Genomic DNA, 23,790 nt, shown 5'->3' on the forward strand with positions numbered 1-23,790 from the left:
TCCCAGTTTTCTCAGCAGTGTTGTTTTCACAACTTGTCATCTTTCATACTCCTCTGCCCTCCTGCATGCAGTGACAGGCTCTCTCTCTCCAAATTCTAAGACATTCACATGTTTCCAGTGAAGGAGCAACCCTCCCCTCTCTTCCAGGAGGGTGCCCCTCCTACCTAATTTGTGTCACAAGGATTCCTCCTCACTGCAGCAGCTCTGTATGGAGCAAGCTACAAACAAATTACACATTATCAACTCAGCAGACAGTTGTCACCAAAGCTCACAGGCTTCTTTCACTATTGTGCTTGATGCTGAATTAAAATGATACCATTCATCTTAAGAACACTACCCACAAAGCACAACCACGCCTTCTACGAGGAAAACAGAAGACCTTTCCAAATTTGAGACAGACTACTCAAAAGCTCTAAACTAGTGTGTGTAGGGGTTGGCATCCCACAGACTCATGATATTCTTGCATCATTTGTTGTGATTTTCACAATTTCTAGGCTTGAGTCCCAGATACTTGACACCAACTTGTCTTTAATTTGTTCCAGTAAAATAGTAAATCTTTGGGAAACAACTTCATACAGCTTACAAATACAGAAAGCTGAAACACAAAAAACCAAGATCTGTTGCTGAGTTATTCTTATTTTACAGTTCTGACTTGCTAATTTCAGTGAATTTTATTCCATAAGAAGGGTGGTGTTTTATTTTTTTAATAATTTTTCCTTTAGTATTTTTAGAAAGCAATATTAAAAGGATATTAGAACAGCTATTCACCAGATAGAAAAAAATAAGTCTTACCTTGGCCCTGAAGATGAGAAATGTCCAGGCCCTCCTGCAGGCGAATGACAACCACACCATACTGAACATCAAAGGCATCACTAAACAAAAGGGACAAAACCAAATTATTTTACAGCTTTTTCCTTTCCAAAGGACCTACCTTATGCACCCTCCTTGAATAAATTCCAGTGATTAAACACTGCCATTGGAAGTCCCAAATAATAAATTTGCATAACAATTTCAGTTTTGATTCCAAAACATTAACTGTATCAGTAAACTGAACAGCAAATCCTGAAAAGCGATGTCTAAAGAGGATACCTATTCCCTCTTCTCCCATCTACGTAAAAAGTGATTACACAAAAGCAACATGAACAGGTCAGTCAAGTTCTGCACAGATAAGATACACTACGAAAATTGTATTTTTATCTCCCTCAATCAACAAAGAGATTTACTTTGTGTAGATCTTGAACTGAGAACTAAAACATTCTGATATCTTTTCAAAACATTTGGAGTACTAAAAACACTTATGATGTTCTAATTTAGAATCAAATTATCTATAGGTAAGCTATAGTGCTCCTAGTTCCATTACATCTGATGAGGTAGGAACTCACTCCATTCAAAAACAGAGGGAAAACTTCATTATTGTAAAAACAACCAGAGAGCCTGAATAAATTGGTAAGTAAAACTGTAGTAAAGTTAGTAACAATTTCCTCCCCTCCAAGATACAAGATATGAAAAACATGAGCTTAACAATATCATAGTTTGCATTAGCCACTAATCATCCTTTACATATAAATACCTCATTAATTACAAACAACCATAAATCAGAGAACTCCCTCCCATATCCTTTCCACAGACAGAAATTTCTCAAGATTTCACTCAATAAACACTTCTTTTAGGAAGCACTAAGACTCGATTAGAAATGTTTGAAGTATCAATATATTCTATAGTAAGTGCAAGAAGAATTGGAGTTGATTTAGGAGGAAAGCGTTTTGTGCATTAGTGAACATTTTAATTTAATTGTTCAATGTGCTAGATTTATACAGATCAGATGTGTTTCTATTCTGTGCTTCAGAAATTTTTAATTTTCCAGCAATATGCTTAACCTACAGTTATTACCTCCTGAGTTTTCTTTAGGGATGTGGAGAATCACATGACTTGTGGTTGAGAACCACAGGAGTTGAGAGATCTTCCAGCAAAAGCCATCCCGAAACAAAATACGAAAAAAAAGAAAAACTAAGAACTAACTGATGTGTTTCCTTATTTTTCACTTCATTTGGTGCCCCTGCTTTTCTCTTAAGGACCTGGGTGTGACTTTTTTCCCCCTTTTCTAATTTCTGCCTGTAAACCCCCATCCTCTCTTTCTTTTAGAAGCGCAGTAAACAAGAAATATAAAGCACAAATGAAGAGGGTTAAGTGGCACTTGTGCTCAACAAAAAAATCTCTGTGTAAGTGAAATATGGAGTTTTCCTTAAGTGTTTGTGTAGCACAAGTTATTTGTATTTTTCAGCCACAACTGGTCTGCTTTTCAGTGCTGTCAAATTACACTGGGATTTCCTTTCTTATCTCCTTTATGGCTACTATATTATCTTAGGGGTCAGTGCTGTGTTTTGTAATCTACTAAAGACTTATTAGTTTCCACATCAGGAAAAAAACAAGGTATTGAAGACTGCCGAATCAGTCATATGGAAAATCTATACCTGTAGAAGACTCTGTGCAACTAAGATCTTGACTTACTACTAAACATACCAAAATGGAACACAGGACCTACAGCTTCACATTTTCTACTTACTGGAATAAGTTGATATAGGTTTCAACCTCTCTCATATCACCTTGCCTCCAGTTTTTCTTAAATCCAACAACAAGGGTGTTAGGTCTCATTCTACCCAGACCAGCAGCCTAAGAGGAACAAAAAGTATATTATAAAATAATATGTTATTGAAACAACTAAAGGTTCTACTATTCTCTTAAGCAAAAAACAAAGTACTTTTCATCAAAGCTATCAGATAATATTGCAAACGGAACATATTTCAAAGAATAAAGCCACTTCCAATTTTGATGTGTATCTTCACCACTTTAAAACAAAAATTGAAAGAGATGTACCTGCATTAAATATTGTCCTCCATCCCTTAAGTCCTCTGCATGCACTGGTGCATAGAAAGCTTTCATCTTGTTTTTAATTAGCCATCGCTGATACCTAGCCAAATCAGTCGTCAATTCCTTCATGGCTTGCCTCCGAGGACCCTTTCAAAATAAGGAAATAATAAGAGAAGAGTGAACAACAATTAGGAATATAAGTAGTGGGAGTAAAAAAGCCCCCCCACCCCACCTTTTTTTTTTTAAATTTCACTGCTACAATACAAGTCAGACTCAGAGGACCTCAAAAAAAGCTTGCACCCTACCAAAAACACCCAAAACCCACAAAATACGGGGCATTATCAGCAGCAAAGGCTGAAAAATGTTATCATCTTTAGGAAGAGGGTTGCTCAAGCTTTAACAAACTTGTCCCTGCAGAGCACAACACTTTTCCCCAGAGGGTGGCACAAGCTTGTCCTCCAAAGCATATCTGGGAGTATCTGTTTCAAGCTGTACAAGTGTGCCTCCATGTGTACCAATCCTAATCAGAAAGCCTCTGTCACAGCAGTGTCACTTTTGCAGTTTTATCTTGCAGCCAAAGTCACTTCCTCTTTAAATACTTCCTTTATTATTACTTCCATCAGGATGAATCTTTTGTGTTCCTCCTAGACATCAAAATGCAGAATACAGGACAAGGTATAACCAAGAACACAGCAGCCCAGTTTTTGCAAAAGGACACAGACTCTGACCAAATATTCAGAGTTAGTGAAGAATGAGGTAGGGTCACCCTTCCTGCAGGAAAGCCATTTTAAATACACATAGGATACTTCTCCCAAATAATATCTAATCAGAATTGCCTTCCTACAAGGATGACACCACCTTATTCTTTTCAGTACAGCCCTATTTTTTTCAAGGAGGATATTCCATCTATGATGGAATATCTATTACTCAGTTTCTGTCCTTTCACACTCATTGAAATATAAAGTTTGTATAGACAGAAACTGGAAGTTTCTGAAGACAAAATATGTATGTACTGTGGATTGCATTAACTCAGTTTGCTCTTATCTGTTCATCAGATCAGAAGCAAGTTATATTTAGTATGCATAGTATATTCAAACCTGTTGTAGAGTATTTAAAGTTACAGAATCATAGAATGGTTATAGTTAGAAGTGACCTGCCAACCCCCGCCATGGGCAGAGACGCCTTTCACTATCCCAGGTTGTTCCAAGCCCCTTCCAACCTGGCCCTGGATACTCCCAGGGATGGGGCAGCCACAAGCTTCTCTGGGCAACCTCTGCCAGGGCCTCACCATGCTCTGAATAAATAATTTCTTCCTAACATATAATCTAAACCTGCCCTTTCAAAAAACATTGCCCCTTGTCCTGACACCCACCTGCCTGTACAAAATGTCCCTCTCCCTCCTTTTTATAAGCCCCCTTTTGGTACTGGACGGTGCTCAAAGGTCTTCCCAGAGCTTCTCTTCTCCAGCTGCACAACCCCAGTTCTCTCAGCCTGTCTTTGTAGGAGAGCTGGCCCAGTTCTCTGAACATCTTCATGGCCCTCCTTTAGACTCCTTCTAACAGATCCATGTCTTTCTTGTGCTCAGGTGACATATGTCAATTATATTTACACTTGCCTAAATGTTCTCAGTGATGTGACAAAGTCTGGCCTGAAGATATGAAACTAAACTACACAATCCCAACATGCTAATGTTTATCAGAGATGCCATGGCCTCTCTGTAGCTAGCTTAAGTTCTGGTAAAGATCACAGTGTGACAGCCACCCTCAGCTAACACAACTGAGCATGATTCTGAGGAGTAATTACTTGAAGTTTGCTTCCTTCTCACCACCATGAAACCACCCTATAAGTATGCCATAAAAGACACTTCAGGTAGTAAGATCTGTTAAAATTATGTCCTTGCAGAACCACCCTCTCAACACACCCCAGCGCAAAAACACCCACATTTCACATTCTGATTAAAAAAACCAGAGATACTTAGTGAAATAGTAGGGGCTGGACAGAAAGGAAACAGGAAATACCTGTTCACATTACTGTTGCAGCTGCCAATGAAATGAACCTGATAATTGAAGAAATAAAAAACCTACTTGGGAGGTTAAGAGCAATTTTTAACTACTAGCTAAACTGCTACTGACTTCCCTGCTCAAGAAGGTTTATTTTCTCTCAGGCTTTGTAAGAGCTCTACATAGTAATCAGTCTCTCCGAAATAGTCACATTGAGAGGAAATTTAGCTCTGTACTGCAGATTCAAAGCATGAGACAGTATACGAGAGTCTGTGATGCAGAAACAGAAAGAGGCCCAGGCTGTAATGCAGTATTAACTTTATTCCTAGAAAGGTTCTTCAGCATTTAGATGTCAAATGATCTAAAGTACTAACTTTGGGAAAAAAACCAAACCCCCTACATTTAAACAAAAAAGAGAAACAAAAAGCAAACAGGTTAAAAAAAACCAAAAACAAACCCCAAACTAGACAGAAAAAAAAAACTCAACAAGGTAATTTTGAAGTAAAGACAGAATACACTTACCATATGCACATGGCCACAGATCATCAAGCCCACATTCTTGGTGAAAGCGTGGACAAGGTGAAGCAAAGCTGGACGTGCATTTGGAGCTCCTGTCATAATTAAGCACTGAGGTCTAGAATTATGAAGAGATGGGGGGGAAAAATGGGAATTAATATGGAGTTCTGGGGCGTTTTTATAAACACAAATGTTTCTTCTAAATATTAGCCATAACAACATAATCATCACTGAAAATTATCTACTATTACAAGACTAGGTTAAATTGAGTAAAGATCAATTGTTCCAGAACTGTCAGTGGATCTATGACTAATTGGATAAAAATTTAGTATTCCCATTAAATCTAAAAATTTATGCATTTAAAAAGTTCAAGAACAGATTTTAGACAAGACTACGTCAGAGGGATGAATTTCCTCCCTCATTTTAAGTTCCATCCCTTTGCATTTTCTAGCTTAGATTCTTCTGTGTCCAACAAAAAAATTGGAATTGTATGCTCTTTTTAAAATTACTATCATTCAGAAGGCAGAACCAAACTACTGCAAGTAAGTTATTAAAGACTACTTTCTCATCAATTTTAAAAGATGATGTGTCCAGACTTCAGAATTCATTTCAAGTGAAAATTTTTCATATCATAAGAATCACCTAAAGTAATCTGTCTCAACCTCTGTAGCAGCTCCAGTTCATTTTTGATGATAGAATCATAGAACAGAATCAGAGTTATTTAGGCTGGAAAAGACCCTTAAGATTATTGAGTCCAACCATAAACTTAACACTACTAAATCCACCACTAAACCTTGTGTTCCTGCCACGTTCTTCATAACCTCAGAGAATGTCACCTGTATTAAGAATCTCTCCCTCAACTAATTTCTTATTAAATTCTGCCCTAAGAATGCAAAGATAGAGATTTGCTAGACTAATTGCCAAGATTATAAATCCTGTGCTGGGCAAAGGCAGCATGTAGGAGGTAATGACAGGTCCACAGAATATCCAGCTTTGGAAATACACAACACTTGACTGGATACGGCCCTGAGCAACCTGGTGTAACATCAGAGTTTGATCTAACTTTGCAATTGGACCTATGGTGAGTCAGCTGAGTCGGGGACTGGACAAGACCAGATGGAAAAGTTGTGTTCAAGGGAAAATGATCCGTCTCAATCTATAATTCCACTTATTTGGATGGATTAGTTTAAATCAATACTTTTTGTTATATTTATTTGAAGCATCTTTCTTTTACAACAGCTTATCCCAGATAAGTGGCATAATTACTAATAGGACAGAAAACTGCCTCTTTGAGTAGGACCTTTCCTGGGGAGCCATGCTGATAGACAACAAATCAGTTCTGTTCCTCAGCTTCGTGAAGAACACCCATCCAGCCTGTTTGCCATTACTGAACTGCAATGAGAGATTTCTGAAGCGAAACAGATGGTGTTGAGTACAACATCCAGATACATATCTTCAGGATTTAAGGTTACATCAGATTCATCCCAAGTGAAGTGAATGCTTGTTAGCACTTTGGAGCATATCATCCAACTCAAAGAGGAACACAAATCACAGTTCATGATGCAGACCACAAGGCATATAACAGTATGTAGGCATCGTCCACAGCCTTGCTTCTGAAGTGCAAACTCTAACCACAAACAAAATGCTCACACAAGAATGTTCAGGGGATGTCCACAGTGAAGAAATTCAAAGCTGATATAAATCACAGGAGGTGAACATGTACACGACAGACTAAATGTTAATGGTTAATGGCTCAGACAACTGGCCATTTGCAAAAGCAGTAGATGCTTTGCTGAGGATGTCCAAAGTAACAGCTCAGGCGCAGTGAAGGAGAGGATGACCATGACAAACCAACTTTTGTTTGGCAACAAGCTGGGTTTTGAGCCAGACCAGGAAAGAGTTCAATAAGAAACAGATCCTGTGAGATGGGACAGTGCTTTTTATCGTGGCAATGTCCTCCCTTACACAACTGGCTCAGGTGTAAAAATTCCCCTGCAAGGAGATACTGAGACATTCAAACCTAGGCCTTATGGTGTTCATCCCTTCTGATAGGGCAAAACTGGCTAAAACATGCTGATGTGAGAGGCAGCTGCCATTTTAGAAGGTGTCCTAAACCATCAAAGACTCACAAAGAGCCTCCAGACTCATTTCTGGGGCTTTCCACCAGGGGACTGCACATGATCCACAGTGTTGCAACAGTGCTGAACTCCCGGCTCAGCAGAAGTATCTGGGTGTTCCCACCTGAACCTAAACAGTCATTAACCCAATGAACTTTGTGCCTTGTGGGCTTTCCCCAGCCCTGACAGACCAAGACTGTGACCATCAGACATCAAAATTGCAACAATGACACTTGTCACTTGATCCATGAGTGGTGATATCTTTCTACTTTTATCCTTTCTTTCTCCTGACTGCTCAAAATATATTGTAAACCAGCCTAAAAATTCCAGTCAATGCCTTAGAAAGTGCCTTCTTGTGTCCAGGTAAATTAAAGTTGGCTAAGTTTAAGCTTGCTAAGTTACAGTCTGTGAAGTGCTTTACTTTGTCTGGATGTTTTTTTAAATCTGCCAAGTACCTTTTTCTACCTTAATATTCTAAAGTTTGCAAGTGAAAGTTTGTTATTGAACCTCCTGAGGATTTTGTTGTTTCTCCCGTGCATGGCCCAGAGTGAATCAAACAACCTGCCGAGCAGGATAGGGTGTAACAGTGCATTTAATGGAAGCCACAACAGCAAACATTGTGACAGTGCTCTACTGAACACTGAATTTCCTATTTTTAATATTAACTAAAGTTACCTGAAATTCTTCACATGATCTTCCACTCCTGAGAGCCGGATAGAATGCTGAAGTGCATTCAAGTAAGTCAAGGCTTGTGTAGAGGATCCCCAGTTCACATCTGTTGAAAAATTTGAAGTTCCAATATATTATTTATACATAAAACTACATAATCACAACATGAATGTTGCATACCAACTGAAAACAAGAAATTCAAGCTATACCTCTATACATTCTACACAATGTATACACAAACCCTACAGCTAAACAGGCAACTCTATTAAAGATAACTTCAGTAAAAACGCTGTGTTTTCTTATATCACAACAAAACCCCTATTTTATTTCAAAGCATTTCCTACATAGTCAAGATATTTGCAGTGAAAAACTGCTAGATTAAGCAAATCCTTTTAGATTATTATTTTTATGAGGAAAAGAAAGATCCCACTATCCTCTCTTTTTGTTCCAATACACATCTTCTGATGGCTACAATGAATTATCACAGAGTCAAAGAATATCCCACAAGGATCATCGAGTCTAACCCTTTTCATCCAAGTACTTCATAGATATTCATACACCCAGATGTAGAGTTTTCCTCATTTCCAACTTCAGAAACACCTTTTGGCTCAGTTTTGCTCCATCTTGCATTTACGACATACAGAGCTCTTAGAAGCACTAATAAATCGCTCATAGCACTAGGAATGGTTTACAGAAAAAGCATCCACCACTCAAATTCCTTTTCAATTAAGAACGGTAGAGAAGCATCCTCTCTCACTTCCCATCAAGATATCACATTCTTTCCTAGTGCCTTTTTTGCTGCAACCTGAGCTCTTTCTAATCAGCCTTTTCCTCAAATTTTTATTCAGATACATATATCTAAGTGAAAGGCACGCATCTTCATAATTTCGGAGGAGGGGAAACAGCACTGATTACACAGGCATAATTACATTCCTTTATAACTAAAAAGCCTGAAACAGAAATTTGAACTAGTTGCCCAAACAGAAAGAAATTGTTGGGTGTCTTCTCCTCACAAAGGCCACCACTTTTTCCCTTCTGCAACCCTCTTTCCCACTCCCCACAACCAAAAGAAGTCCCTATACATACCTGGTTTCTTGTAAGTGACATAAATGTAAAGCCCAAGGACTATTACATATGTTAGAAGTGCTGCCCACCAATTAATGACAAACATTACAATGCAGCACAGAATAGCTCCAACAAGAGAAATCCACATATTGTAGTATTTGAAAGCAGGGCGCCAACCTAGTAAAAATATGATTTGGAGGAAAAGAAGGGGAAAATTAATTTTAGCACTACTCCAAGAGAAGGAATCACTGTCTGTTTTTCCCTTCCCTAGTGTTCTGCATCACATTTCATGTGAATGTGTCGTTTTCAGTGATGTACAAAATACAGATTGGCACATTTATGCTTTCAATTATCCAACACCTTTCAAATGAATTTGCATCTTTCTTAGACAGATATGTAAATGCTCCTAATTTTGCCCTCTAAAAGCATAGCTCAAAAGGAAAGTTCAAAGATGCTTGTGCTAGTATGTCTATTAAATCAGGCCACAGAAACCTTTTACAATGGCTTGTCTGACAACTGATTTTTGCAGTAAAAGGCAGTATAACATGAATCATCGGCTCATGACTCAGTCTCCTATATACTACTAACTGTTTTTAGTTGTGCATTTTTACTATTCTCATATGGTCATAAATTTTCACCACGTGAAAAGGACAGATATATCCAAGTAGAACTTGAGTATGTCAAAGTACTGGACTGTCACCGTTTTACAGCCTTATTTGCCACAAGTTTATCCCAAATCAAGTAAATACACGTGCACATGTACACCCCCACAAACACATCCAAGATTAACAAGTGTATTAAACACAGAAGTGTTGTGTAAACTCTGGAAAAAAAATTCTCCAACTATCTTTCAGTTCAGTAACTTAAGTTTTTAAGGGTGTTATTTCAGTACAAATGCATGTGGACTAGGTATGATATACATCTGTTCTGCTAGTACTGGGTTTTGGCTTATTCCTATAAATTAACTAACCTCCCACAATACAGACTACAAAAATGTGGCAATACCACCCGCAATTCCTGTTTCTTCTGGACTGGAAGATGGAATATATTAAGAGAAATGCAAAGACAACAAAAGGGTGGTTTGCCAATACCAAATACTGAATAAGTAAGAAAGCTTTCTTGAGGAGTTTCTGAATAGACTCTGAATTATCTTGTGTTCCCTCAGTGAAGATGACAAAATTAGTAGCTCCCAAGCTCTACTGGATCACTCAGTTCTCAAAATTTCAGAAGACCCAGGTACACAAGATATTACTCTTTTAATTCAAATGTGCCATGAGAATCAAGTATGTTTTCAGTAATTAAAGTAAACCTTAATTTATATTAATACTTTTAAAACTGCATTTATGCATAAAGGAATTGCAGGCTAAACTCCCACTCCCAAAATGTAGTTCCTACCTGGAGATTTTGCAAGAGAAGCATGGAATACAGAGAAGTTAATCAAGGCATATGAGGCCAAGAAGAAATTAGAAATAATTGGAGCAATGACATTCAGTTCAGCTGCAAAATGAAAAACAAAGCAGGCTGTTACAAGAAATCATCCAATGGCTTTGTAGACTATAAAGTAAAAATTCTGCTACAAACCATGTTATACTCTGTAATATACTCTCAGGAGATGCAGCTTAGTGCACCAATAAACTCGGTTCTGAAGAATTCCAGCAGAAATAGATAGAGCACTAATACATCTGCAGTACATCTCCAGGTCAATTCTCAAACAGCAAAGAACAAGACACTTCTAACTTTCAGACTTAACTACAGTGAATAGCAAGAGCTGACAAAGTTAATGTGAGCAATATGATAAACATGTTCATCTGCCTGCATTTTAAACTGAAAGTTGTATCAATGGTACCAGTACAGAGCATTATTACACACCAACATCATTACAACAGTGATGCCTAAATCCTTTTTAGTGAGAGGAAAGAACCTGATGCCCTCCTTTCCTCGAGGCAGCATGGTACGAAACATTTATATGTGTACTCTCACCATCAAAAAACCCCCAAAATACAGAATGTGCCATGCTAACCTACAAGTTTCTACTTGTTGCAATTAAGCTTCTGTCAACATGGTCAGTAGGAACCTCATGGGTATACCTCTGCCTTAAGCAGACTTGGAGGAAAGAACAAACTGGGCAAAGAAGTTCAAAAGCACTGGCACAGAACTCATGGGTGGACACAGCACAACTAGTTTGCCATCTACATAGAACACATGTAATTCTACCTAAACTAATCTTTATCTTTAGAAACAGCAGCATCAGCACTCATCTCTATTATCTGTAACTTAATATAAAACCAATTTTTAAAAAATACTGCTCAGGCAACTTTGTCCTTTACAGAAGCTTTTATAATTATTAAAAATCTGAAATAAACTTTCATATTTACAAGATGCAACATCTCTCTACTCAAGCAAAAGCTGTATTTTTATTGACTGATAGTAACTGAAGACAGATATCTGCAGTTATTAAGAAAGGTGCAGTATTCCTACAGTTAAAATTTACTGCAGTTCTAGACAGAGTTATATCTAAAAGACAGTAAAAATTAATCCTCCAAATAAACAGATTTAGAATGCTAGCTCAAAATTAAGCTTTGCATTAGATCCCTGTCATGAAGTCACAATTTAGACTTGGACTTGAATGCGTTCTAAAGGACAAAACGGTCCTGAGATTTATTACAATTTCCAACTAACCAATTAGTATGAATCCAAGAGCAATTAAAAATGTTAAAATATATCCTCTCAGTGGTTCATTGTTCTTCCCGTAGCCTTTAGCAAACATCTGAAATCCTGGGTAAATGCTGTCTTTGCACAAAGCCTAAGAAAAAAAAATAAAATCACAAGTCAGTATGCATTTTGTTCAAAATATTTCCCTACTAATGCCATCTTCCGTTGCAAATTACCTTCCTGAACAAAGGTTTATAACCATCATGTACTAATTCTATTTTTAATTGTTGTTCCATCTTGACATTTTGCATTTCCAACATATCCTTCAGTAATGTCTATTTATACGAATAGCAGCTCTGCTCTCCTGTAACTAACTGACTATTCTTTCTTTAGGGACTGTTTTCTCAGAAAGCAGAAAGTTGCCCAATACATACACTAGTACTTGTGTTTCTATTGTGCAACAAAATCCTTTCTACAACTCACTCCTACTGATTTTTTTTTTAAACCAATTAAAGACAAATTTTAAGACAAAGGAGGAGACTAAGTAGTTAAAAGAAGGTAAAGCAAAATAACACAGAAACATCAAACAGTAACATACTGTTCTCCCATTCTAAACAAAAGGTTAATATTAACACAATCTACTGATTTCAACTGGTATGAATCATGATGGCAGTATGTCAGGAGTCCCCTTCCAAGAATCATGACTCAAAATTAATTATTCTTTAAAATATTATGGTTCTGTTCCCCTACTTACCTGGAAGATCTTAGGTGCACTCACAAGAGATGCCAAAGCAGAAGACAGGGTGGCTGAAAAAATACCTGCAGAAATCAATGGTGCAAATCCTGATACCATGCTCATTACCTGAAAGAAAAATAATTTTTTTAAAGAATGTGAAAAAGTATTCCACACAAATGGATGACATCATTAACTACACAAACAGAAAAAAAATACTATGTACTCGCCACTTAAAAGCTGTTTGAATATCATGCATTCATATAAACGAATGAACTAGAGACAAATCAGGGGATATAAATGGACCCTATTTTTAGAACAAGAGAAGGTGGCTTTTCACACAATATATCGTCAAACCATGTAATCCTCAGATCAAATAATCAATGCCACAAGTCTTCATGGGCTCATAAGAGGTATAAAAAATGGTAATGGAAGACAAATATATTGGAATTTGTTTCATATTTTGCCTAGCCTATCACTGACCCAGACACAAGTACAGACGAGGAGAAGAATTCACTGAGAGTTGCCCTGCTGAGGAGGACGGGCTTGTAGTGAAAATCTGCACAATTAAGATACAAAACTATGTATTTAAAAATATAATCAGGGCTTAATAGAGCACTTCTCTTTATAAAACAAAAGCCTAAGTTGCTTTAAGACAGCCAATGCTTAAGAATTTCATACCATGCTTTTAGTCAACCGACCAAACTCTAGTTCTGCATTATTTGCACTACTTACTTGCCTTTCATCCTGGCAAACTCAGCTAGATTAGCAAGAAAGCAACTGATGGAAGGCAAGAAAGATCATGCAGAAGTGTCCCATTTTAAAGTTACTGTCACCTGAAGTTGTAGAATCTAGCTGTATAAAGCAATCTTACTAGGCAGGACATGTTCTCAGACACAATATATAGGTGACTGATGAAGTTTTGTTCACATTCCTAGGGCCAACTTCATGATGAAATTTAGTGGTTTTCCCCAGACCAAGCTCACAAAGACTGCTGGGCCTCTCCAACAGGCAACTGGAACTCTACACTATATCAGCTTTCATTGGTCAATACAAGGCATGCCTTGCCTAAAAAGAGAAATTAAATAATTGCAGGTTGCAATAGATGACAGTGAAGTTACTGTCACAGTACTGTAATAAAAGGACAGAATTTCCTGAAGCCTATTTATAGTTTATAAAAAAAGGTATGCCAGGGCTTTAATCATAGATGAACAAAACTAACAACACATTTATTAAGTTATGCCTCCTATGCCTGGGTTTAAGCTAGTTTTATGAGCAACAGAAAAAGTTACAGTTCTAAATGCCAATTTCTAATAATCCTACACTATATTATAGAAGAAAGCTTAAGGGTGTTAATGTTTTGCTGTTATTTTAGAAAGAAACTTTTGCTACAGCAACATAATAAACAAGCAGAGAATAACTTTTATAGAAGCAGCACAAAAGTTTTCTTCCCTGCAAGGATGACAGTCAGTCTTCCCTGGTTACAGACAGAATTTATGTACGAATCTCCATCACTTTACTACACTTGCATCAACTTCTTCCCATCTACTCATATTTTACATTCTCTTTCCAGGCTCTGTCCAATGCCTCCAATTATTTACACTATGTACTTTTGAGTATTACACGCTTTCACAGAAATAAAATATATAAAATTGAGAGATATCTGAGCAATATGCATGCAAATAACATTTGGCATTTTAAAAGCTAGCAAGTTATGCCTTAGGTTACTAATGTAGGAGACTTTAGGAAGAAGCTTTTGGAGGAATACAAGGGAAACCAGTTCCAGCAGAACCAGTATGCCATGGTGTTAAACATCCCTCCCTCCCACCTCCAGCACAGACCCTATAATCCAGATCTCATGATCACAAACCAAGTAGTGCACACACTGCAGTTGGCTACAGAACCGAAATTTTCATCCCTGAAAGAACATGCAGAATTGGAAGGGCAGAATGGCCCTGTAACCAGTGGTGTGGTAACACAGATATACAGTTCCTGCTGATAAGGGCCTCATTATGTTTGCTTGGCATTTGCAGTTTAGGCAGTTTCTTAAATTCCAAATGTTTGGGATAATGAAATACCATATTTTGACTACAGTTTTAGTTCTTTGGTCCAGCCACTGTGGAGCAGAAAAAAAATGCTGTATCAAAACAATGGTGTTTCATGCTACCTACTTTCAACTTTCATCCAAAGTTGACCAGATTCTGCATTTAAGTTACCCAAAGCTATAACAACTTCTACAGAAGTCTTAGGGTGAGACTATAGAGCCCAATTACTCTTCTGCCAGGTGACAGCCTGTGCACAGAATAACCACTGACACTGATCAGAGAAATGTGTGAAACCTGTCAGGAGGACTGTAATTCACTGGCACTGACTACAGCAGCAACTAAAGATGATCTTTTAATGCACGTTTGACTAAGCCAATCTGAGCAACTGTCCTCATTTTAAGTTTCTCATCTAAGATTTCCACAAGCCATGCATTTGCTGTCCAAACACACTCAAAACCTGAGCTGCCTGAGCAGGAACTTCAGATCAGTTCTTTGCCAGAAGAACTTAAAGCAGTACAGAGTGTACTGAAGCGATAAAAAGTCATCAGGCTGTGCACACAAACTGGCACTTTCAGCCTCAGAACCTGTATGTTTACAAGTTGTAAGACAAATACAACACTCTTAGCTCACCTGAGGGATTAATTTCAGTTTCTGAAGAATTTGTTCTCAAGTTATTTAAAGTAACAGAAAGAAGTTACGTTTGTATGAAGAGCTTGAGAGGTATACAAGCTCGGAGCCCCTGTGCCCGCACACACTGTGCCCTGCATATGGAAAAAAAAAAAGTATCTCCTTACAGCTACCATACACACAGATCTAAAGTTGAGGGCAGTTCTTCTAGAAAATGGTCAAGAGTTTCTCATTAGGTAAACAGCCTGTCACACAACTTCCTTCTGACATCCTCTGAGAAGGCAGAATCAGACTCTTCTCACAGATAAACAGCAAAAGCTATGAGGATGAGAGAAAAAAGAGCAAGGGAAAGTCCCACTGGGTATTAGGAAAACAAAATTCCAGAGAGAAGGTGGCTAAGCACTGCAACAGGTTGCCCAGAGATGCTGTGCGGTCTCCATGACAAAGTTTTCAAAACCCCAACAAAGCAGGGGGGTGTGAGGAGCACTGCATTCTCTGTGCTGCCTCTGGCCTTGGAAGTGAGCTTTCCTATTTGGCACTCACTTGTTTTCCCAGAGAGAAGCAGGAACAATTTGGAAGACAGAAATACTCTACTGAAAGTACAAGCAACATTTATGGTAAGCAAAAGTTATGACTTAAAAAGACGTATCAGAGGAAACCAGTTACATGCTATTTGCAGCTGTACATCTGACAATACGGTGGCTCTTCTGAGCTTAAACAGATGAAGAAAATCACCCGATTTTGCAGAATTATCATTCCCACCACAAGAGCAAATCTGACTTTCTCTAAACAAGGACAAAGTAACATTACACGAAATACTCAAATCATTCCACTATAAAAATGTATTTTATTGTAAAAGAATGGTCTGCACTGCAATGTTATTTCAGCACATATGAAACAGGTTTTCTAACAGTGCTTTGCAGATAAGGCTGTCAGCCTAACGTGCCAGCACATGTAAGGAGTACATGCACCACATACACTTCTCATAAAATCAATATCTTTTCCAGTAGTGGATTTCAGCTTGATCTCTAGTCAACGTTTTTTACACCTACTGGAAAGATTTAGGGTAAAGATAGGCTACCACAAACCAAGTTGAAAATCAACTGGCAGTAAGTACATTTTCCTTGGGTTCTTTCAAACACTTGCCAATAGTTCACGGACAGCACAATTACCTGTGAAATGTGTATTGAAGACTATGAATTACCCTGTAACTCTTCGAGGATTTTTAAATACAGTAACATCAGCTTTAATGGAAATTCACGAGACTCCTACCATTAAAGGGGATACTGTGATAAAGATGTAAAACATTCTTAAGAAGTCAGCATATTTTCTAAGGTACTTATAAAATTAACAAACAAGTTATTGACAGAGGCTACCTATGATTACTATGCATCACTATTGAAAAAAAAAAGAGTACATCTATCCCCATCAGTGAATGATGACATTCAGGTACCTAAAGAGAGCTGCAGTACCAGCTAACCAGTTTACTCAGAAGAAAAGTAAATATTTATACCACTTGTGTATAAACACCCAGAAGTTTGATATGCATACACTTTTCTTCTACATACCAGCTAGAGTGCACTACTTCACTATTCCAGATAAACTTTGTCTTTTTGGAGATGGGCATATTTAGCCTATGATTTTTCTTAATATGCAAGTAAAAAAAAAAAAACAAACTAAAAACCAAACACCACAAAACCAAAACCAAACCAACAGAAAACAAAAACAAAACAAAAAGCAAACACAAACCAAAAACAAACAACAAAACAAAAACAAACCAAACAAAAAACATACAAAACCCAAACAACAACAAACACAACCCAAACCCTCCAAACCCAAAACAAACAAAATCTCAAAACCAAAACAACCAAACAAGACCATCCAAAACCAAAAAACAAACCAACCAAACAAAAAAAACCCACCCAAAAGCCAAAGAACAGAATTAGGAGAAAGTTTTATACCTGGAAATTGTTCATCAGCCCATAGGGACACCCTGTCTGACAGGATGAGAAATCATAGTTTAATTTGCAGGCTGCAGCAGTGCAGTTTGTCAGCTCGGTGACAATGGTGTCATTAATGTTCCCTGTGGCATCTCGCACAACACAGGAACCTACAGCGGACACAACAATAAAAAAGGCATTAACAAACTGAACCTGAACTTAAGGATGTGTGTCAAGCTCAATTCTCTTTTTATATAAACACTATCTCACAGAGCAACATTAAAATGCAGTGTTATTTTTAACACATTTCAGTACTAAGCACATCTTTACCATGAAGAAAACATACCAAAAAGCAAACTAACTGCTCTCTTGCCTGAGAAGACCTTCAGTTTTTTAATAAATCTGAGTCTAATAAGAAAAGTTTCAGCACAGAAAAAACAATGTCAACAGACTTGCAAAAATTTAATGGCACAATTTCAGCTTAATATACTATTTCTTTGAAAAATGAGTTTCCACACAGCTCTTGAATCGAAGTGAGTATTATGCACCAACACTTAATTTGACAGGATTGGCACAGGTTGCCCAGAGAAGCTGTGGCTACCCCAACCCTGGAAGGCCAGGTTGGATGGGGCTTGAAGCAACCTGCCATAGTGGAAAGTGTCCCTGCCCATGGCAGGGGGGTGGAATGAGGTGATCTTTAAGGTCCTCTTCCAACCCAGGCCATTCTATGGGAGTGCATGTTTGTTTTGTATCTATAGATGTATGCAGACAGGTGTACAGAGTGCTGCAGTTACTTTTTTCCCCAGTCAATATGGCTCAGAAATTTTAAAAAAAATGAACAGTTTGTCATGAAGTCTGTTGCAAGCCATTTCCCAACATTTAAACAAGCCATCTCCCATGTGACCATGGTATTTTGAGTTGGTTTCCTGGTGAAAAACAAAGCCACACAGTACCATTCCTTCCACATTTTTAAAATAATTATCACCTTAATTGCTATCTACAGTTCATGTATGATTATTTATAATTTCTGCTGGTCAGGAGAATGGTGAAGACACATTATTTCAGCCTGTAAATACTAAGAAAAATAACTAAAGGTACTAAAAGGCCATAAGCCTTCTACATCAAGGTTTCTTGTCTCATACAGGATAAAAATTAGAGCAGACTAAGTATTATTTAATATTTTATGGTTTAATAGTTGAGGCAGTCAAACCTTTGTTTGGACACAGCAAATACTTCCAAGAACAGGAATTAAACAAGGAATTGGGAAGAAAAAGTCTATATAGCAACAGTCAATAAAATTCTCTTACTCTGATCTTTTAGCAACTTGAATGACAAGGAGGTTCTGGCAACCAGAACACCTGAGGACCTAAACTATTTACTTGCAAAATGGGAAGGGCACAGATGTGCTGCAAGTTTAACTTTCTCCAGTCATATTCCTAGATATCTATGTAAATTGTCTCTCTTCCATTGGGAAAATTAATTCCTAATTACCTATACCATATTCAGATTGCTTCTCAGCCATTAGAACTTGCTTAATAGTCCACAGTAAAACCTGGTCCCATTAGACAGATATTACTTAATCCTTCCACTCCTCAGATTTCTTTTTTAGTTACTTAATTAGACTCAATTGGTTAAATTACAGTACAAAATTCCTACATTCATCACCTGTCTTATGCTTTTTGTAAGCATGTGGAGGGGCTGGGTTTATTTTTGTCTTTTTCTGTTTTAAATGGAATTAAAAGCTCTGTAAAAGGAAAATGTTTCTTCTCCTCCACCACGCAAGTATTTGCCCCAGACACTCAAGCAGTATATAACAGGTGGGACAATACAGTTCCCAGTTGAACTATTTGTAGGTAACATTTCGTTGGTGACAGATTGCAGTGGCAGGCCCAGTAAGCTGAGCAACCTTTTAAATACCTACCATGCACTATCACAACGCTCCTCTGCCTCATTTTTTTCATAGTTCAGATCCAACTGGCTAGCAGGACTTTCAGACACAGATTCAAAGTGTGACAGAAAGGAATAATGGCACTAGGAGTTAATGTGGGCCTTACTACGAAAGGATGTGGAACATAAGCCAGCTGGGCTGGCTCTGTTCTCAGCAGAAGATACTTAAATCTAAGTAACAATCTGGACACTGTATTTAATGCTTTTTCAGAAGAGTTTTATTGATTTATACAGTTCTGGCAATATTTTCCGTGAGAACCTCTAGGTCTTCTTTCTGGTAAAAACAGTATTTCCCCTTTTTGCAGGCATTTATAAGCACGTTCCTGCCAAAGTCAAATGAAGTTTTGCCATGCTATAAGCCTGAGAAGGTTAAAAGACCATCTGTATCACATATTTCCTTAACTACGTGAATTCCAGAGGAACCATCCTGAGTCCCTTAGACTGTAGTTCAGAATTTTAAACTTCACCACTGCTACAAGCATCTACAGTTAGGCTCTTGTTAATTAGTTTTACTTTCCAAAGTACAGGAAGTACGTCTTAAGCCTACTCAGAACTTTGGCTTATTTTTTATTAGTGCTTCCCTCCCTTTTAAAGCAATTAATGTTGTTCTTTGAAATTGATCTTTCAAGAATTCTGATGCCAAATTTGCCTATGACATATGCCTCCTGCCACTTGCCTGTTTGCAGTAGTCCTTTGCTAAAATATGAAACTGCATACCTTCTCCTCACAGCTATTATCTTCTTGAAATAGCTGCCTAGTTCTATCAGCAGGACTAGCAATTTTCCTTTTGTCAGGCCTTTTCTATTCAGTTTAAACCTCATACTTGCTACAGAGCATAAAAATACTGAGCTAAGTTCAGAACATCATTTTCTTCAGCTATGACTGCTCAGCAACGTCAGCCCCTTCAAAGTTTATGACTTGCTTACCACTACTCTGGAAAAGGGATAAAAGTATTTGTATTTGTCCAATATGCCTAATTCAATGCCTTGAAAAAAAGCCAAATTTCACTTATAATCGCTGACTTCTGCTGCCCTTTTCTAGCGAGCATCCAACAATTCCACATTCAGTTGGTTTTGCAAACTGCTTTTTTTGTCACTATTTTATATTGCATTTTTCATGCTTGGAAGATGATCAAAGTATTCCATTAACAAGTGAGTATTAACAAGCATTTTATTCTCATGTGGGTTGAAGTTCCAAAGTATTCAAATTTGGTAGCAGAGGTCTATGCAGTCAATCTAATTAGGCAATAAGTGTAGGCCCATTATTGCTGCATAAAACACAATCACCACAGAGCAACTATTTGGCAGAGCTACGCTCCAGTGTTAGCCAACAAAGGCAGGCTAGCAAGATTGGTATCTTAAAAAAGGAAATCTCATTAGTGGTAAGATCAGTGGTACTCTTATAAATGAGAATTTCATTCAAAAGGCAGCACAGCTATGATAGAACAAGGTCTTTCATATAAGAAAACTGATTATTGCTGCCAGAAAGTAGTTTATATGATACAAATGAAAACATTTCCAACCACAGGCAAGAAATATGCAAGATACAATTACAATCTTAGAATCTTAAGGTTCCTAGAATTACTTTTATGGATGGTTAACCACTGCTGCTCTAGAGTAAAACTGGTATCCAACTCCAACGCAACTTCTACAGAGAATTTCAACCCACTGTGGGGAGAGGAACACTGGGAAGAGAAACTGTACAAGACTCAGATTAGTCTATGACTGTTCCTCCTCTTTCCCCATGAAAATAAAACCATAGAACACGTTTCTGAACATGATGTTTCTGACAGTGGATGACTAAGGCATTACTCAGTCTCCTCCCTCAGCTGGGGAACTACTGCTCAAGCATCCTCACGAAAGTGCTTCCTTCACTCCAAGGAAGTGGCTGATTACTACCATCCTCAAACCAATACAGGTGTTAGTTCAGTGAGTATTTCCTGAAAATACACTTTTTAACCCAGGGATTATTCCATTGCTAAACTGTAAATCCTTTAACATAAATAACTGCAACAAATGAGGAAACATCCATATGGAGTCTTTTGTTATCTTTAGTCTGAAGCAGTCACCAGTCTTAGGAAAATATTTCAGGAAATTATAAAACCAGCTGAAAACTGAATTTCCAACAGTAAAAATTAGAAACCTTTGGCTATTACTTTCCTGTGCAGGGAAGTCAATTACATAATGGCTTTATGTAATAAATTACATACAACCACATCAAAATACATCCTCAGAATGAACGTGAAAGGATAAAAGTTAAAAACATTCTCTATTTACCTACAGATACTGCAATTCCTACGTAAACCAATGTAGTGATTAAGATGGCCAACAGCGTTCCTTTAGGTATGGCTGACTGAGGATCCTGAAAGAAAAATGTCAGTGGACAGTGATGACAGAGATAAATGCACACTCCAGTGGTCGTGAACAGTGTTTGCTCATCCACTACTCACCGCAAGGTCCCCCGAGATATTTGCACCAGCAAGTATGCCAGTTGCAGCAGGGAAGAAAATAGCAAATACAGAAAAGAAAGTTTCATCCTCTCGGAAATCTGGTCCAAAATTCTCCATAAATATTTCGGCTGTAGGGAAAGATTTAAGTCTATCACTATTTTTCTAGAACTTACAGTATTAAACCATTCCACCCATTATTAGACCCATGAAAAAGATGAAAGTCACAGCTCTATGACCTTCTTAAAATTAAGTGCAGAACAGTTGAGCCCTTATTTATCACTTTGACTCAAAGTAAAATTAACACAGTAAACTTAAAGAGCTTTTATAACCAGAAAAAGTACTTACAGTATCATACAGTTTTTTTAAATTTAATATATTTAATATTAAGCAGTCAGGACCAAGTTTTGGCCCAATAGCTTTAAAGGACAAAACTGCAAAACTTTGAAAGAATCAGGAAACAAAAAAAACTCTATAGTAAATGGGACTATAACCTATATTAGATATTTAACTTAATTTTAACAGCCTATTTCTTCTTTGCAAAAAAGGTATTGTTTGCAATACTGTAAACTGTTCCAGCATACCTTTATAACTGAAGAATCCTTTGGGCTTCTTGCTATCCAAAGGAATAAATGTTCCTATGACGAAGTCTCCAATAGCAAGTATGAGGATCACCAGCAGGACTATCTGTGCCTGAAACATAATGACTGCAGTCACCCAGAAGAACTTGTTCTCTTCAAAGTATCAAGTGTTGTGCTCTAAAATGTAAATGTTTGCTTGATTCCAAATTCAGCTTAGTCTTATCAGCATGTTTTCCACAAATAAATAAGGAAAGCTGGAGAGAACTGGCACAAAGATTTTTAATGAACAAATAGGAATAATTTCCAAGTTTAATATCTAATCAAAAGTTCATTTTTACCAAATCCCTCGAAGTCGTACATCTAAAAATAGAATGCTTAAATGAACTATTTACTCTATATATAGGCCTTCCAGAACAAATCTGGCTATGAAAAGAGCCAAATGCAACACAAATGCTACTATTGCCTTATAAACCGTGATCATAATACTTTGCCTTATACTTCAGTATGTGATATTTACTAAAAATTTTATTACATCTGGAATCAAACAGCTTTGGTTCCCTACTTTATGCAATGAACTAGGTTATTTTGCTACATTCTTATGTTGTCAACACTTATTTACGGAATTGCAGACTACAACAAGTAGTTGTTAATTTCTAGTTTTCTTAAGGCTTCTTTGATCACAACCTAGATTTTTAGTCACTCTTCCACAGAACCCTACAAATGGAAAAAAAAGCACTTTAAACCATCCAACACCTCCAAAGTGTGAATAAAGATAAATACAGACATTGAAGAGATACTTCAGGTTCTACATTTAAGTAAGCAACCACACTGCTCTGTTATCTTCTGAGTTATTTTGATTCCTTAGAAAGGCATGTGCATAGGGAAAGCTATTAATAGACTTTTTTCACACCTAGGATCAGAAATTAATGTGCAATAGCACTGTGGCATTGCTCATTGCTACAAGTCAAAGTTTTCAGTTCACACAGCCTCCCAAGAAAACAAGGTAGAACAGTGATAAACAGAGCATAATGTCCTGGAGCAGATTTAAAAGTCCACCTGAAGAAACCAGTTTGTCCATCAAACCTAAATCTTTGTAAAGCCTCAGTAATAGGGAAGAGGTGTGAGGATTCAGCTGGGTGCTTACAGAAGTCTTCGAAAAAACCAGAGAATTCAACATGGAGTTATCACAGAGCAATTGTCACAAGTTACTGGATTTTTCCAGTCACAAACCTAGGCTTCTCCCATAAGCTAGGGGTGTTTGCTGAGTATTTTCCTTAAATTCAAAAGACTGAAAGAATGGGCTTCTAACACAATACACTCCTTCAACACAAGGAGTTGAGCAGTAAGAGATCACAAACTGTGAAAAGCCATTTTTTCAGAACAGACTTCCCTGGAATCCCACTCTCTCTTAGCTTTTAGATCTATTTCAAAGGCAGTACTATAGATTACGCCTGTTCCACTTTCCAAGGCGTTTTCTAAGATGTGGGTAAAGCATAGGAGAACATCACACATACCGTAATCAAGAGGAAAGCATGAGTGTTTTGCTATGCTGAGTTGTACATTAGCCCACGTGAAATGCTCGTT

The 23,790-nt window shown here is 37.5% G+C and overlaps 2 protein-coding genes across 4 annotated transcripts in view; both read right to left on the reverse strand.

Annotated features, from left to right (window-relative positions):
* The window catches only part of RIOK2 (RIO kinase 2), a 293,756-nt gene that overhangs the window by 60,350 nt on the left and 209,616 nt on the right, over positions 1 to 23,790 (reverse strand). The gene's annotated exons all lie outside the window — the stretch shown is intronic.
* The window catches only part of SLC12A2 (solute carrier family 12 member 2), a 60,315-nt gene that overhangs the window by 10,865 nt on the left and 25,660 nt on the right, over positions 1 to 23,790 (reverse strand). For all 3 annotated transcript variants that reach the window (XM_064643305.1, XM_064643304.1, XM_064643306.1), the window contains exons 7-19: positions 22,210 to 22,318; positions 21,629 to 21,756; positions 21,456 to 21,540; positions 17,254 to 17,402; positions 12,642 to 12,749; positions 11,915 to 12,038; positions 10,631 to 10,732; positions 9,257 to 9,412; positions 8,177 to 8,276; positions 5,391 to 5,502; positions 2,875 to 3,015; positions 2,564 to 2,670; positions 793 to 872 (exon numbers count right to left, since the gene is read on the reverse strand). In XM_064643305.1, coding sequence (XP_064499375.1) covers positions 793 to 872; positions 2,564 to 2,670; positions 2,875 to 3,015; positions 5,391 to 5,502; positions 8,177 to 8,276; positions 9,257 to 9,412; positions 10,631 to 10,732; positions 11,915 to 12,038; positions 12,642 to 12,749; positions 17,254 to 17,402; positions 21,456 to 21,540; positions 21,629 to 21,756; positions 22,210 to 22,318 — 1,501 coding nt within the window. The remainder of the gene's footprint in view (positions 1 to 792; positions 873 to 2,563; positions 2,671 to 2,874; positions 3,016 to 5,390; positions 5,503 to 8,176; positions 8,277 to 9,256; positions 9,413 to 10,630; positions 10,733 to 11,914; positions 12,039 to 12,641; positions 12,750 to 17,253; positions 17,403 to 21,455; positions 21,541 to 21,628; positions 21,757 to 22,209; positions 22,319 to 23,790) is intronic.

The sequence above is a fragment of the Pseudopipra pipra genome, chromosome Z (genome assembly GCF_036250125.1).
Source record: "Pseudopipra pipra isolate bDixPip1 chromosome Z, bDixPip1.hap1, whole genome shotgun sequence".
Taxonomy (NCBI): Eukaryota; Metazoa; Chordata; class Aves; order Passeriformes; family Pipridae; genus Pseudopipra; species Pseudopipra pipra.